This window comes from Erithacus rubecula, assembly GCF_903797595.1.
Source record: "Erithacus rubecula genome assembly, chromosome: 20".
In the NCBI taxonomy this organism is placed as follows: domain Eukaryota; kingdom Metazoa; phylum Chordata; class Aves; order Passeriformes; family Muscicapidae; genus Erithacus; species Erithacus rubecula.
The window spans coordinates 8559770-8576460 of NC_136672.1; the positions used below are offsets into that span (position 1 = coordinate 8559770).

Genomic DNA, 16691 nt, shown 5'->3' on the forward strand with positions numbered 1-16691 from the left:
GTGTCCTTCACAACAGGCATTTTGCAAAAATCAAAATTTCAATACATTTTTTGAAAATAAAAGGTAGAAAATTCTGTATGAAGCACTGGAATAATTGGTATATCAACAGCTTCAGGTGCCCATCATATCCTGGTGAACCACCTCAATGATCCACCCCTTACTGTGGAGCATAAACATGGAGCATATATATATATATATATAGGAAAAAAAAGAGAATAGTATAAAAAACTACCTGCATCCTTTGAAACGTTACTTGGCACTACTGTGACATTTATAACCCAAAGAAACTAAAAAAGATCAAACATGGACTCTTTTCTTACGAATATGAAAGAAGAACACAGGAAACAGAGCAGAGATAATTATTACTTAAAGCATCAGCTGACAACACCCCAGAGAAACAGCCCCACATTTTAAAGGAATACCATGAGCCCTTAGAAGTGTCTTCTTTGCAAGATGTAACACCATCAGCAGACCTCACAGTCCTTTTTAAACACACTGGCTACTATCTTAACATTCACTGTAACCTGCTTTGTATGAAATTCTGTTAAGGTGCCCACCTGTGGTTTATTTTCTCTGTAACACTGAATGGAAAAATGTGTTTCTGTGTTTTCAGAGCTCTGCTAAAATCTCTATTTCTGCTAATTTAACAATAGCACTGATCTCACTAAAATATTTCTCCTCCATTATGAGAACAATTAGATAAGAACAGTCTTTTATGAGAAAACCAATCTTTAGCCATTTTCCTGTGAAAAACGAATTTCAGATTCAACTTCTCAGGTAAAATTCAGGGCACAATACCCTCACTAGCTAGGGCTTGATTCCTATTAATATTTTGAGGTACATTTGTATCTTGAGACCAACCAGCAACAGGAAATTGTGTGAAACAACACACTACCTCCTCCACAGTACCTTCCTCCAAGGGAAGTCATGTCTTGTTCTAGCAAGGCATGCCTTGCTGTGGTGACTTTCTTTGCACTAAAGAATGTTCAGTGCAACATTTTCTGCATTTCTGGTGACAGTGAATCCCTTTGAGCAACTCTGAAAGTTTCAGCTTCCAAGACAGAGCATCAAACTAGTACCAGAACCTGGCAGCCAAACACTGCTTGAGCAGGTGACAGACCACAAGTAGTGCCCTACACACTAACGTGATTGTTAGAACCAAACTTTTCTTCAGTAACTTCTACAATAAACTGGGAGTTCTCATTAATATTCCCTTTATTTTCATCACATTTATGTATTTTAGGCACATTAATATTAAGCTTGAGGCCCTGTTTTTATGTCCTTTTTATGTATAGATTATAAGAATATTAATTTTGGATAAATATGGATTATTTACATGGTCTTTAGTAACCTCCTTACAAAACAGCAAGCAACGGCCTTATCTAAAGAAAGAACAATTTTAAGATAGCAAAGCAATTTCCATGATGTATTAAAACCACAATATCATGTTCAGAAGTTATGCAATGATTATTGACTCACATGATGATTCTCCTGTTCAGGAACCAGTATTTCCGCCGATGCCGGTCGTATCCGATGGGCTCGTGTCGGATGTACGGTTTGTTTTTTTGGATTTCAGCCACACAGTCAGTCACTCCAGGCACCTTATGTGCCACGCAGACCTCACACTGCCACTCGTCCTCGGGCACCTCCTCCAGAGGGGGTTTCACACACTCCAAGTGGTACACAGCCGAGCAAGTCTCACAGCAAAGCAAATCCCCAAGTTTGTGACAAACCCTACAATGATCATCATACTGAATAACACCTTCTGACATTAACTCCTCGCGTGCAATGTTTGTGGTAAGAAACTGATCCACTAAGAACTGCAGAACTTTGATTTTATTCTCTACTGGTCCATAAGGATAGTCCTCTGTCTCTTGGTAAGGAAGAACATGATGGTATTCCTTGTCACTCTCACAATATACCCGCAGAACCTCTGGCCACGTCATTCCATCTATGAAATACAAAGTGGAATTAACGCTATCTTTGAGGTCAGCAGGTCCAAAGGTAGTATTTGAAGTGTCTTCTTCACGTAAAACTGCTTTTAACAGCACTATATGCATCTCTGCCATAAGTGTGCACTGCTCTTGACTTACCAGAGCAGCACAGAAGTCCTCAAAACGAAAAGGAGAGAGGCGCAAAACAGTGCCAAAGTTCCTTAGTACCTCATAGATGGCAATAACATTCATTATATGCTCACTAGGCACCATTAAGTCCTCTGAGGATTTAGGAAACTCCAAGGGTGGAATATCCTTTTCTTCCAATATTGGAGAACGAGGACGATGTGCTCTCTGTCTTCTCCTACCTGGAATAAAAAACAACAGTAAGAATTTTGCTGTTCACAGGTCAGTGTGTTTACATATCTATCATCAATCACTGTGGTAGTGTTCTGAACTAATGCAAATTAAGGCTTCACAAGCTTCACAGTTTACATAGATGTGTTAACTCAGCTAATCATCTTATACTTTAACTAACAGTATGAAAATAAAACACAAAGAAGCTTTGCTTTAGACACATACAGGAATTGCATTTCCCATACAATACACATCTACTGAAGATTTAAAATTAAATCTAAAAATGCAATTGTTTAAACAACTTAAAAAGACATTTCCTGCAGCCAAAACAATAATTTTTCACCATTTTTATTTATTATTATCTACTAACATGTCTAGTTTAAACCAGAAACATCAAGCTCCAAACAAATATTTTGTTTTAAATGATTGCAAGTTATTCTCCTATCCAGCAAGAGCATCCAGGAAATCTCATTTCCAGCAGATGTCTTAGGACACCAATTTCAACCAAATTAAAAAACAAAAGAGAATCTAAAGCGTGTTGCCCACTGCCTTCTAACTAGAATATTTGTCTTGACTACCTACAAACCAAAACCAGGAGGTAAATGTGATGTTTTATGAAAATATTTCAAAAATTCTCAGTTTCTCAAAACAACCCCTTCTCCCAACCCATCCTCATGATTCAATAGGAGACATATCCACAGAATGTGGAGACAAAATTATGGAAGGATGAAGTTTATCAATAAAAGCTAATCTAAAGAGCTGCTTTAGTACCTAAAAAAAAGATACTCAGTATAATTAATTCAGTCTCAGATGTCAATTCAGATAAGATGCTACACTTCCTTCTCTGGGATTCCACTACCCTTGATGGCAAGCAGAAGGAAAAACAAAAGAGGAATGTTTTTGTAAATGACACTACCTGACTGATGAAATATTTTAATCTTCTATTAAAATAACAAGCTACATGCAACTATTTCTCAGCTATCAGTTAAAAGTGTTAGATTCACTCATTAAACTTATTTCCCTCTATAGAAAAAACAAGTTGAGAAAATCTCATAAACCATCATTTAGGTTTAATCCAGGAACTGAGAAAAAAACCAGTTTTAGGTCTACTTACTAAGAATCTGGTCAACAACCAAATTTCAAAATTATCCATTGTCCATAGACAAGTGTCAGCAGGATGCATTTCATGCACAGAGAAAATCCAAAGAAAATCCTCTAAGAAATATCCTGATACACAACAAATGATTGCAGAAAAATAAATCAGCCCTAAGAGTGGTATGGGAAGAAGGCACCAGGCACAGCTCTCCCTTCCCAATGTTAAAGAATTACATCTTATACAACAAATTACACACCCAAACAATATAGAAGATGGACTGCAAGATGTTTCCATTACAGAAGTAACAGGTCAACCTCATCTGTGGACAAAAATAACTTTCCAAGTTTAGTGAAGTTTGAGTTCTGACTGTGGAAAAAGAAGGAATGCTTCTATGACTGTCTTCCAACATGCCTCTGCACTAATCAGTGGAAAATGTTTAATCATGGCAAACACACAAAGACAAAAGAGCCCCACAGCCAAAAGTAAGTGTTCTCTAGATTAAACTCAACATTTCTATCACCATGATCCAAAATCATATATGCATAAGCCACAGCTGGTTTAATTAAAAAACCCCAATGCAAAAGAAGACACACAATAAACTACTTGGGGTCCTGAAGCTTTCTTCAACATTGCAATCCTGGTTGGACATGCAAGACAACACCACCACTACCACCACAGAACAGATATTCTGAAATCACTGATGGCCCTCACAGAGTCCAAATATCACAGAAAGCAGCAGAGCTATCAACCAGGACTCTCTGGAGCAGAAAAATGTGTCTGTCACACAGGAAAGCCATAAAACAGCCCTTCAAGAAAGAGCAGCAAGGGCATTAACCCTGCTTTACCTGAATTAATGAGAAGTGACAAATCCCCCCAGTAATTTCAGACAAGATAATAAACCAGAGTGAAGAACCACTGCTGGAAAAAAATGGACTCCATTGAAAAATATCAATTTTGCTGATGTCTCTTTCACATGAGATAACCAAGGTATGGAATCACAGAATCATTAAGGTTGGAAACATGTTCAAGATCAAGCCCAACCACCCCAGCCCCAGCACCACATCCTCAGGTGCCACATGCACACATTTCAGAACACCTCTAAACCAGCTTCCTGAGCAGCCTGTCCCAGTGCTTTACAACCCTGCAGCAAAACAAAGTTTCCTAATACTAATAATTCCTAATATTAGGAACATGTTTATGTTCCTAATAAATGTTTAAAACCTAAACATTTACTGGTACAACTTTAAGCCACTTGTATATTTGTCACATAAGATTAATAGGGGAATTAAAAATAAAAAAAAAAAGAACTTTAAGACAAGACATTCCTAGTATGTTCTTAAAAAGTTAATCTCTAACACTTCCTCTTATGAAGGAAGCACATTGGTACAATTAAGAGATCTAGAAGAGACCTGTTATCAGTATACAAAGTGTCATAACAGCACAATAAAGAATTGTACTTTGGTGCAAGCACAATGCAACCCTGTGGCTGTATTAGTCACACTATTCCATCTCCTACTTATATTAATTTATGCATTTTTATGTTCACTTTGGTATAAAGAACAGAAATTTCAAAAGCAAAAATAAACCAGATGATAGGAAAAGCAGACTGCACTATAAAATGTGTGCTTCATTTGTGTTAGGCCTCACAGTTGCAGCACATTATGATATTGGGCACCTCAACACTCCCCATCCACACTGGAAACCACACATCCCAGCTCAAGAGCTCAAATCATTTCTCTTTTTGGACACTGAACTGCTCTGAACAATTCTCAACTAAATATAAATGGGTTTCCAGAGCTAAAAAAGGCAAGTATTCAAAGATGCAGAATATTTCAGAAAGAAACTGTATTTTTCTTGAATGACTTGATGGCACAGTATTTAAAACCTTTCTATGCTGGCATTTCTTCTTTCCAATTTCACTTGCAATTTGTTATTAATATTCTCTGTATTAGTGTTGAAGAGAATTTGAAGTTGAGAAGAGAGTCTTAAAGTGTGATTTGGAAATTCAGAAATTCCAAGCAATTTGTGCTTAAATATATTACTGGCCAATACATCAACTGTGACCTCTAGAAACACTCAGACACTTTAAAAAAAAAAGCCTCAAAGTCCTAAGCCAACAAACCCAAATATTCCAATAATGCCCAGTGAAAAGGATGGACATTCTCTGCCAAGGCACTCATAAATCTTGAAGCATTGCAAGTGGCTGCACAACTGAAATTAGAAGTGCAGATCAATGGAATATGATATAATGATGTCAAAGTGCTTTTTTGAGCTGAAATGTTGGTATTTTACTGGCTGGGTGGATAACCTTTCTTCACTGCTGATTTTTCAGTGTGCTGATAACCCACAGCTCATGCTTGGAGCAGTTCCACCTCCTGTGTGAGGGTTTTTGAAGATCACAGTCCATGTTTACCCAACTGTGCCTCATACACAAAAAAAATAATTCTTCAAATGTTGAAAAATGTCTCCCTACAATAGATATATACAATTTTTCAAGCTCTTCATTTTCAAGACAATTTCCTTTTTCATGAGACAATTGGGCCATTATTTAAATTTGACATTCAGTGGCAGACAAAAAATCCACCACCCAACAAAGAACTCTGGCCACTTCAAACACTTAAGTTTAAATTATTTTAGAGATACTAGGATTTGACAACATATATTTTTTTTAAACTTGTTGTTATTTGTCAAGGATTTGGGCCCCCACAGGGAATTTTTGTTTCAAGTAGAAATTGCAGTATGTACTATTTTGTTTAACCCCAAAACCATCAAGAGGATTGCAGAGGAGGTGCACTGGCAGGTTATTTCTCCTTTAAGCACCACCACCAGACTTGAAACTGAATTTTCATGTAACTACTCTAAATTCAAGAAATCTATTCTCAATTTACCCACGCTGAAGTTTCCCAAAACATACTCAAGTTTTATTACATGCAAATTAGATACTTCTGAGATAGTTTCTGCAGGTTAACTAAGTCTCTGAATCAAATTTCACCTCCAAGTTTGAGGCAGTACAAAGGCAGAAAATGTCCACTTGTGCACCACTCAAATTCCATAGCTTTATTTGGTGGAAAAAAATTGATTTGCCAATAATCTCCTGCTGCCAGAGCTGGAATATTGACAGGATCCAGATCCCCTGGAGTGTCTGAGCACTACATTTCTATCTAGCACAAGCTGCTTTTAAATGGCAAGTCCTTCACTGGTTTGTCTCTCCCCAAGTGCTGAAGCAGTCTGCAGTGGTTACCTGTCCCTATTTTGAATTCCCTAGTTCCCTGCCTGTAATTAAGATGAAAGAGTAAACAATTCTATTTCCATGGCACATTTAATTATAGATACTGATAATTACACTTAGGATAATAAACTAAAATAATTCATATTACAAATATTTTAGCAAACACACTAATGATATTTGAAATAAAGTTACTCAAGTAACAGTCTGAACACCCAAACCCAGAATTTACTTTAAAAACCCAAACCATTGCTTTATTTTTTTATTTGCATCTACTCAACCTACTTGGTTCAAATGCCTACCCTTTCAGAATTTAGAAATTAAAAAGGGTTTAAAACAACCAAAAACCTTGTCTCCATTTCCATTCACAGATTGAAAGAAGAAAAGAGAAAGTCCCATCTACTCCTTACCACAGGAGAATAGAGAATTTAAAGCTACTTTAACCATCTTTAACACATTTGCTCATTTTTCTAAACAGAATATCTGAATTAACTACAGACATCAGTGTCCAGAATACACAAAGATTGTATCACAATTAAATATGACTTCCATGCTCTTCAGCTTTAGTTGTATTCAATCACCATACATATGTAGGCTAACAAAAATCACAAAAATCCAGTTTTGCCTTCTCTCACTGATGTTAAACATCCCTCCTTTCAGCCCAATATATTTCAGGTACTGAACTGGTGGATGGAGGTTCTACAGAATAAATATTCTGCCAGAACCACTGTCTTGTTTAAACAGGGACAGAAGGGTGGCTGCATTGGTCTGACCTATAAAATAAACACTGGTTCCAGTCTCTCTTGATTTGAAATTTCACAACTGATCTCATTTCACTTCTCTAAGAACTCTCCCTTCTTCATAATTTCTCAGCACTTGGGCTCTCAGAGCTCCTGCTCACAGTTGCCATGGAGAGGATAAGCTTGGTAGGAGCATTGGGGAGAGAAAAGAGACCAAGGAGTTTCAGATACTTCAGCAACCTGTCACAGGAGGGGGGAAATTACAGAACAAACCCCCACCACACCCCAGTCACACTCCACTAACTGACCCCAGCAAAGACTTTCAATTTTACCCAAAACATCTATTTAAATTTTGGCTTCAAGTTCCACAAGCCAAGTCAAACCACACTACTCTTACATGAAAGTCCATCTTTAGTACAGTAGAACTGGACTGGTTTTGTTTTCCAGATTGTGAGTCACTGCAAAAACTTCTCAACATACAGAGCAGCTGGCAGTTATATAGGATGTCCTGGGAGCATGAGCACTCCTTGGAGAAGTCACAACACCCTCCTACATTTTCCTTCCTTCTGGAAAATTTGCCTTTTGATTGCCCTCAAACTCCCTGAGACCCTCCTGTTTTGGTTTGCTTTTAATAAACACACACTTGCTGTCCCATATTATTGCTTTGCACTAGGCAGGTTTCAAATGGGAGCAGCACACAAGTTTTTGTAGATATCACTGACAAAACTGGAAACAGTTGATGAAAATGTGTAAGAGAATCTTTTTGTGTGTTCTTTCTCTCACAGCAGAATGAAGAAATTGGATAGAGCTGCTTGTTTGCCACAGCAACATCCAAACTAGTTCTTTAATTAAAAGTAAACCTCTTGGGAGAACATTAGCTCAGCTTTCACCAAAGAAAAAAACAGCAGTAAAATGAATAAAATAAGAATATATTATGAAAACCAGAGCCAAAATAGAAAAATCTAAACCTTTTTCTTGGGATGGGCTGAAATTAAAGGCTTTGACTTTTACTTTTTCCCTTTTAAAAATGCCAACAGGATAATCATGTCTCTAATATTCACAAGTCAAAAAGTCTCTTCCAGAAAAATTTTCTAAAAGCATAAGATGCATTTGTAACCACTTGTAGGTGTAGCTCCAATTTGAATATTACTCTGCAGTAATCACACCTAACTCAAATTTATTTATTTAATCTGGAGAAAAGAAAAAAAATCAGCCATAAATAAAACTTAAAACCTAAACTAATATTAAAAATTAGGCATTCCAAGCACAAAAAAAAGTTTTGGAAGTTGAAACACAAATTAAAAAAAATCACTGGTCATGAGACTAGGTCCTGAGTGCACTCACATCACACAAATTCTCACACATACTCCTAAGTAAAGTTTGACTCCTGCCTTGCCTTGTAAAATATTAGGATTTTATGTTCTTCTAAAACTGTAAAACTTTTGGGTGCTTCTTTTTTCAGTTTGCACACCTGTCAGTAGCACACCTTTAGATCAAACCAGGGTTCTCAACTGATTTTACATTAAGAATTTAATTTCCAACATTCTAGGAAGTCCCTCAGGAGCCAGGAATACAAACCCTCCCATGATCTATGGGATCACTTTAACATTTGGATAAGTAAGTGCAAGGCAAGCAGCAGGTGAGATCACTCTGAGAAGGACTCAGAGAAACAACCTTTCTGTGCCTAGAACCCAGGCAAAGAAAAAAAAAACAACAAAACCACAGGCAGCACAAACAAAATGATTCTCAGGAACAGTTAGACAATTTCTTGGGACACACTCATGATAGGCTGTAACTAATTTAAGAAGTTAGTGAGCTTTGAGAGCCAGCCCCTACCTACTAAAATCCACATTTATTCACCTTACACCTGTTCTATGTAACACAATGAGCATTTACTGAATTTTACTGCAGATCTACAAAAAGAGTTTGCTCAATAAAGTCATCAGCAGCACACTACCTTTCACAACACACATACTTTGATAAAGGTGAGGTATTTGCTGTTCAGAGCTTCTGAGATGACTGACAAACCTCTCTTCAGATAAGCTGCCAATTTACAAGCCAATGCAGCAGGATCTGCCCAGATTTACTCCTTTGGCCTTCTGCACAATTTCTTTGTTAAGAATAATTTTTCACAACTGGAATGATGAGCTAGTGATCCTTTCCTCTAAAGCACAAATCAAAGTGCAGATCACTAAAAGGTAAAATAAGAGAATATGAGGTTTAATTTAGAGCAGAGGGTACCCCAGGTAAGATGTTTGGGAGGCTGGTAAATCTTTTTCCACAGCAAAAAAAGAGGATGCATCTCTTAATGTTGTATCTCAGTGTCTCCACTTAGACAATTCTTCAAGAGCATGCAAATGTGTTCAGATAAAAAATTACTACAGACAAACAAAATGCAGCACCTGGTTCCTAGACACATTCTTTCACTCTGAAAAGCACACTGTGAAGCAACTGGTTAACAGAAGCAATGGTCACTCCCTGCAAATGCTCAAACAAGCAAAATTCAACTAAAAGTATTATTTAATGTATTTTAAGATAAATATTTTGTCTCCCAACTCCTGTGTTGTGTATTTGTTTGTTTGACAGACTGATGATGATCTCATCTGAAATCTAGAGGTGTAACTTTTCCAAAAACTAGTTTTCTGATGAAGAAAAAATCAATAAACAAAAAATTGAAGGATTTCTAAGCATCCTGATTCAAGCCCTCCCTTAAAATTCTGCAACATATTAAATACTTAGTAACTATAATGCAACAGTGACAAGCCTCAAGTAGAATTGACAGCGGACAAGGAATGGCAAAAATGTTTAGTGATACAAGTTATACAGGATACCTGTCCCAAGAGTTCATCCACTTTCTGGGGATGCAAATGGGAGAGAGGGAAGGCACAACACACACACAGAATCCCTCAATCAAAAGTACATCAAGCAGAATAAAAAGAAATAATTGTTGTTCACACAGTATGTTTTTACTGTACTATGACTAAGTGGTATATTAAAGATATTTTATGTTTTCTAAGATTCTGCTTCTTTAAATAGCTTAATGATATTATTTTATATTATAATAATATTAATTTTACTATCATATTATAATAGAAAGTACTTCTATATCTAAGTTCAAGATAAATCACAAGCTCCACATCAGAGCACAAAACCTGAAGTTTTCTTGGCCAGAGACAATGCCCTGTGATCCTTTAATTCATTGTTCAATGGCAGTTAGGAAAAAAATGTTCCAAGTCCATCCCTCAATTAAGTGGGATGTGATTTAAGTGTAAAAGCTTGGTTGGCAGGAGAGTTTGACTGGGATGGCAATTATTCAATATCCTGCCCTCAAAAACACTCTTCAGCCCCTAGGAGTACATCCTGGAAGTGCCTGGAGGTAAGAGGAGGATTGTTCATCATCTCTTTGGTAAAAAACCTGCACAATTCTGTCAGGAGCCAGCTCAAGCCAAGGCAGGAGATGCTCCTTGGAGCCCTCCAGCTCAGCACAAGAACTCTGTCCCTGTGTTACACTGCCTGGCTGGAATTCAAGGCTATGAAATAACCCCCTCTATATAAACACAGCAAAGGACCAACTCAGGGTGTGCCTGAGTCCAACAGCTCTGGAGCCCCTGAAGGAACAGCAGAGACACAAATGTGCAGCCCTGCTCTGATCTCCTCTCTGCACTGGCCTGTCACACACACAGATCCTGAGCAGAACAAACCCTTCCTTGCCTCTCCACGCTGCTCTGATGTCCAGCATCTCCTGATTATGACAAGACTGAGATTTCCAGCAGTGCCACCCCTGCACAGCCACGCTCCCAAAGCAGGTGTTTGTCCAGGATGAGGCACAAACTGAGCTGCCTGAATGAAAAGTTTGTATTTCCTTTGCAGAAGGGCAAGAGAATGTCTGGGACAGAGGGAAGCACCTTTGGCAAACACTGAACTAATGAAAATCAACAGTAAATTCCCAAAATAACAACACAAACATTATAACTGTCAAAAACTCAGTACAGAGCAAAAGCATCTAAGGATAAAAATGCTCACACTTAGACTTCTCTTAGGAAAGTTAAATGAAGTCATCCTGACCAAGTGAGAAATAAACATATAAATTATCAAAATGGTTTCTGATACACCTAAATACCACATAAAACCTGTCTATGCTTGTACAACAATGCACACAGAGCTATCTTCTGATTTGCCAAAACACTTAGCACATTTGAAAATGGCATACACCCATTCTCTGCAGAACTCATTTTAAACCTGGATGCTCCTGTAAAAAATATTATCCTGACCTAGCCAGTTAAAATCATAAAAATATTATTTCTCTGACATAAGCACTCCCAAAAAGGTAATAAAAATGAAAGTTATCACAACTAAGCAGAAAATGGAGAGTTAAAAGTCAGTATTTTAGAGCTTTTTTTCCCTCTGTGAAGCCAGATCTCAATCTTTATTCAAAAAATTTCAGTTTGATTGCAGGACATTCCTGCAACAGGTAAACGTATTTTAAAAATTATCTCTAAATAAATTGAGTAATGTATGTACTTATTTTAATTTATATAGGTTCTGGTGAATATGGATATAAGTTAAAAATATATAGAGACAAAATACAGAGCTTTTTAAAGTACTATTATGAAGTCATAGAATGAGCTGATATCATTAACTCACCAAAATAAAAACAAATGACACATTCAGCAGCCAGTACTCCCCCTTTTAAAAAGCCATCAGCTAACTACTCAGATCTACATTCCTTTTTTTCATTAAGATGCAATGCATTCACACCAACAACCTGTTCCTCCCCCCTTCCAAACTGGCCAAATACTGGAGCAACAGCAGTCTCCCAAATCATACCAGGTTACCTACAAGTTGAACTACTCTCCTGGTTCAGAGACTTAGAAAATAAAAATAAAAATAAAAATAAAATAGTCTAAGTTTGAATTCAGTTCTGGAATGAGTTCAAATAAATCCAGAGTACTTAATTTTAAATAAAAGAATTTTTGAAGCTTAGTGAATGAACCAATTAAGGACAAACAGAAATGCAGGCCTTAAAAATTTCCCAAATTTTCCACTAGAATTAAAAAAACCCACGATTATGCTTAATGAATTTCAACCCCAATGTGAGTTTTAAAGGCTGCCATATCTTAAGATAAAGGCAGCATTTAAATGCAGGACCTCTGACTCAACCTCCACCTTTTAATCTTTGTGTTGAACTCAGACTAGGTTTATATCCTTGCAATGAGGCCCTGTGCACTTTTCCCCAAACTATAACAATGCAATCTCCATTTTGAACAATGCACCTCATTTCCCTCCTTGGAAAGCTACTTTTGTCTTAAAGCCAATAGATGCTGGATCCAGTTATAGATCTGATCTCAAGAACCTGAAAATTCTCGGTGGTTACAGCTTTTTGGTTTTTTAAGCCACTTCAACTTACATGTGCTTCCTTTCCTTTCAACATCAAGTTGCATTTGCAAGGACAAGCCAGCCTTTCCTGTATTTAATTGAAAAGACCTCTTTGCATGGCATGCCTCTCGTTTCCCTTGTTTTTAAATTTAAAATGACTGCTTCACGACACTTTGGACATTGTTTGCAACACGTCCTGGTGGATCGCGCATTTCTGCGGTCACCAGGTTCCCCGTGAATATTTGCAAAGCATCCCCTCGTTTCCGAGAGTGCCGCCCGCCCTCCCCGCTCCTCTCCGTGCATGCGTTCGTGAGCATCTTCCAATGCTCCCCGCGTCCCCGGGGCTGCCAGTGGTTATTTGCATACCCCTCTCCCTGGGAGTGCTCGCGGGCATCCCTCACATCCTCGCATGGGAGTGCGGACCGTATCTGCCGACCTAGAGGGAGCATGTGGGGTGCCCTCGACTTGTTTGAGTTCGCCCACGGACTCTCTACCTGGGGTGCTGCTGTAGGTGCTGTGGCTCCTGAAGCTGCTCTCAGTGCAATAACTGGCATCGTCTTCATCCTCCATCTCTTCGGGGTAGTCAGAGTCGTCGTCGTCCTCCTCCTCCATTATCTCCTCCTCCTCTTCCTCCTCGGAGTCCTGGTTATCCTCGGGGTCTCCCTCGTCCTCCTCCTCGGACACCATGCTCTCTTCCTCCTCCTCCTCGCTCTCATGATCGTCGTACACCACTTTGCTGATGCTCCTCCTGGACGAGGCAGCCCTGCCTTGGCTGTTGCAGCTGCCTCCTGCGCCTCCTCCTCCCCCTGCTCCTGCCGCCCCGGCCCTGCCCCTGCCCTTACCGCCGCTGCCTCCCCCACCGGGGGTGCTGCTGCCGCCGCCGCCCGCCTTCCTCTTGCCGCCCCCCCTGGGCGAGGCGGCGGCGGGCGACGAGGCCTGGGCAGCGCCGGCTCCCTTCTGCTTGGGCCCCGCCGTCTCCGCCTGGGCCGCGGCCGCCCACCTGCCGCGGCTGCTGCCGCGCTGCCGGGAGCGCAGCCCGCCGATGGGGCCCGCCGGGGCCGGGGAGCTCGCCGGAGCGGCGGCCGCCGCCGGCTGCTGCTGCTTGGGCGGCCTGCCGCGCCGGCCCCGCATCGCTGGGCGCTGGCCGAGGGGGAAGGGAGGGGAAGGGCGGCTCGGGAGGGCGTTCGGAGTCCGGACAGGCGGCTACGGGCAAGCTCCGCGCCCCGCGGCGGGCGCGGGCCCGGGGCGGGGGGGGGGCCGGGCCGAGCGGGCCGCGGCTCAACGCGAATCGCCGGCGCCCCGCTCCGGATCGCCGCCGGCCGCCATCTTGTTCCCCGCCTGCGCCTCGGCCGCTCCGCGCTGACTGGGGGAAGCGGCACCAGGCCCCGAGCGCCTCACGTGACCGCCGCGCCCGCCGCCGCCGCCAGGGGGCGCGCCCGCCTCGGCCGTGAGGGAGCCGCCGCGACGGGGCGGCCCCGCGACCCCCGGACCCGGCACCGAGCCCGACACCGAGCCTGCCACTGACCCCGGATCCGGCACCAGTACCGGCACCGACCCCAGGCACCGACAACGCCGCCGACACCGACCTCCGGCGCCGACATCGGCACCAACCCCGAATCCGAACCCGGCATCGACCATCGGCACTGCTCCTCCCCCCTTTATGGTCCGCTTGCCCCCTTCCCCTCCGCCGGCACCCGGTGCGCCCCCCGCCCCATCTCACAACCCCGGCACTGCCGCTCCCTCAGCCGGCCCTGCCTCGGGCTCAGCCTCTCCCCACGCCAGAGTCGCTGGGCCCGTGGCCGGGTCTCTCCCAGAGCTCGACCCGCTCCCCGAGGGAGTCCCGGGCCCGTCGGAACAGCTCTGAGCAAGGTGTGCGCCGGGCCCCGGGCAGGGGCTCCCCACGGGGATCTTCATTCCCCGCCTCAATCAGAGCCTGGCTGTTCCCTTGGGAGAGGCTTCCCTCCGCCATGGGCACCAAGCAGCTCCCTGACCACTGACACTCATCTCTCTCCTGTTAAACCCCGTTACAGCTCACCCTCACTCGGCCAGCACCCGTGTAAAGCAAACACTGAGATCACATAGGGACGTATCACCGTTTTTGTCCATCCACTTTCTCTATTCTGCTGTTTCCACAGTTCCCTGGACCACTAGGAAAGAGATGTCTGCTTTGTATTCCCTCCGTCTCATTTGCCAGAGCCCACAAGGAGCTAAAAATCAACAAAATCCAGTTGCACGATTGGGTTTCCAATGCCACCACTTGAATTAAGGGCATCAGTTCATAAACAAAAGCAGTACAGACTGAAAGCCAGCCCAAGGCATACAAATATCTTCTATTTTTTACAGCCAGCCTTCCTGTTCATTGCTAGATCAAGACAGCTTTGGGATTTTGGAGAGCCAGAAGTCTTATCATTAGAAAATCAGTCTGTTTACATGTTCATTTCTTTCAGTCTGAGCAAGGTAAAACTCAGCTCTGGTCATGCCATAAACATGGCAGCAACATGTCCAACATGTCATTTAATTTGCATTCTTCTGTAGTAATTTTTGAGGTCCTTTTGTTCATTAACTTGTTGCTCAGACTGAGCACCTCATTAAACCCACAAACCTGCCACACCATCAAGCATGCAACAGTGGCAGCAGGGTTTAGCCCAATTTGCACTCTATATCCAGCTTTTTATCTGCAGCTCTTTTATACTCAGTGTTGCAGCTGCACAGGCTCAAAGCCCTCGTCTAAACACAGGATGACACACACACAGCAGCAGCCAACATTGCCCAGCCCCATTTACACCTTTCTACTCAACTTGTATTCTAAACCTTGCCAAGTTACCTTTAGATTGCTTGTGTCAGGCTGATTTTTGCTACCTCTTACAAGGCTGCAGAGGATTGTGGTGACTTTAAATACATGAATACACATTTTCCATTATCTCTTCCTGGTATGGGAAAAACACCTGTGCATTCTGCCATGTACACATGTAGCAACACAGTACATCTACTGCATCACTTAGCCTGCAGCATTGTGAAAGCACTAACACCTCCAAAATACTGCAGATTTTGTGTATTTGTGGTAGATCAAAAGTGCTGAGAGTCATGTGCTTTTGAACTGTGAACCAGAAAATCTCATCTCTTAATCCCATCCTGTATTAGTTGGTGATGTGGAATTGCTCACTGAATAGTACTTAATTTTCATTTTATGATGGAGAAATGGGTGCACAGAGGTATGTTTCCTTCAGGGACAGGATATAAATGAGTCCTTTCTAATACACAGGTCAGTACAGAGAAATGAACCCCAACCCTAAAAACCTGCCACTGCACTCAGAGAACACACTGATTTAGAACTCTACTGCTGGTAGAGTTAAATGAGCATATTTTTATAAGTGAATTGAATACAGCAGGAAGAGGAATTTTTGTGTAGAGGCTCAATCCTGCTTCCATCCTTAGGACAGATGGAGAAAAAACCTCCTTCCACAGGACACTTTGAGATGAATAGTCCAGCTGCTCCAAGCTGTTGTCTGGGTGGGTTCCTTTCTCCAAAGATAAGGGAAAGAACTTAACCTACAGCTGGATGGCATTCAGAACAAGTGAGCATATGCTCTTGCTTAAATTATTGAGATGCTTTTGTCCAGTCCTTCACACCAAACTATTTCACAACTTGTGTTAGGAATTGCATTCAGTTCCACATACATTTTTCTAAGACACCATGGTGTTGCTGAGTAAAGTTACATTAGAGCTCAGCAGACTGGAAGTCAGGTGTAGGAAGAAAGGGCTTACATGACTTTTGCTGAGGTCATTCAATATAGTTCCAAATGCCATTTTATTTACACAATGAAAATCAAAGTATATCAATGTACTGATATGCTGAATTCTATTAATATTCAATCACATTATTAGTAAAAATAAGTAAAAATAACATTGTATTTGCTGTTCTGAAAATGTACTAATTCTCTTGTCCCAAACAATCCATCTTA

At 41.4% G+C, this 16691-nt stretch overlaps 1 protein-coding gene across 13 annotated transcripts in view; it reads right to left on the reverse strand.

Annotated features, from left to right (window-relative positions):
* BPTF (bromodomain PHD finger transcription factor) overlaps nucleotides 1-14089 on the reverse strand; it is a 50822-nt gene extending 36733 nt beyond the window's left edge. For 8 of the 13 annotated variants that reach the window (XM_079323771.1, XM_079323780.1, XM_079323773.1 and 5 more), the window contains exons 1-2: nucleotides 13224-14088; nucleotides 1480-2302 (exon numbers count right to left, since the gene is read on the reverse strand). In XM_079323771.1, the coding sequence (XP_079179897.1) occupies nucleotides 1480-2302; nucleotides 13224-13860 (1460 nt within the window). In that variant the 5' untranslated portion in view covers nucleotides 13861-14088. Of the gene's footprint in view, nucleotides 1-1479; nucleotides 2303-13223 lie in introns of those variants that run through there. The other 5 variants (XM_079323777.1, XM_079323772.1, XM_079323775.1 and 2 more) reach the window with 2 other exon arrangements.
* Between the last annotated feature and the right edge of the window lie 2602 nt (nucleotides 14090-16691).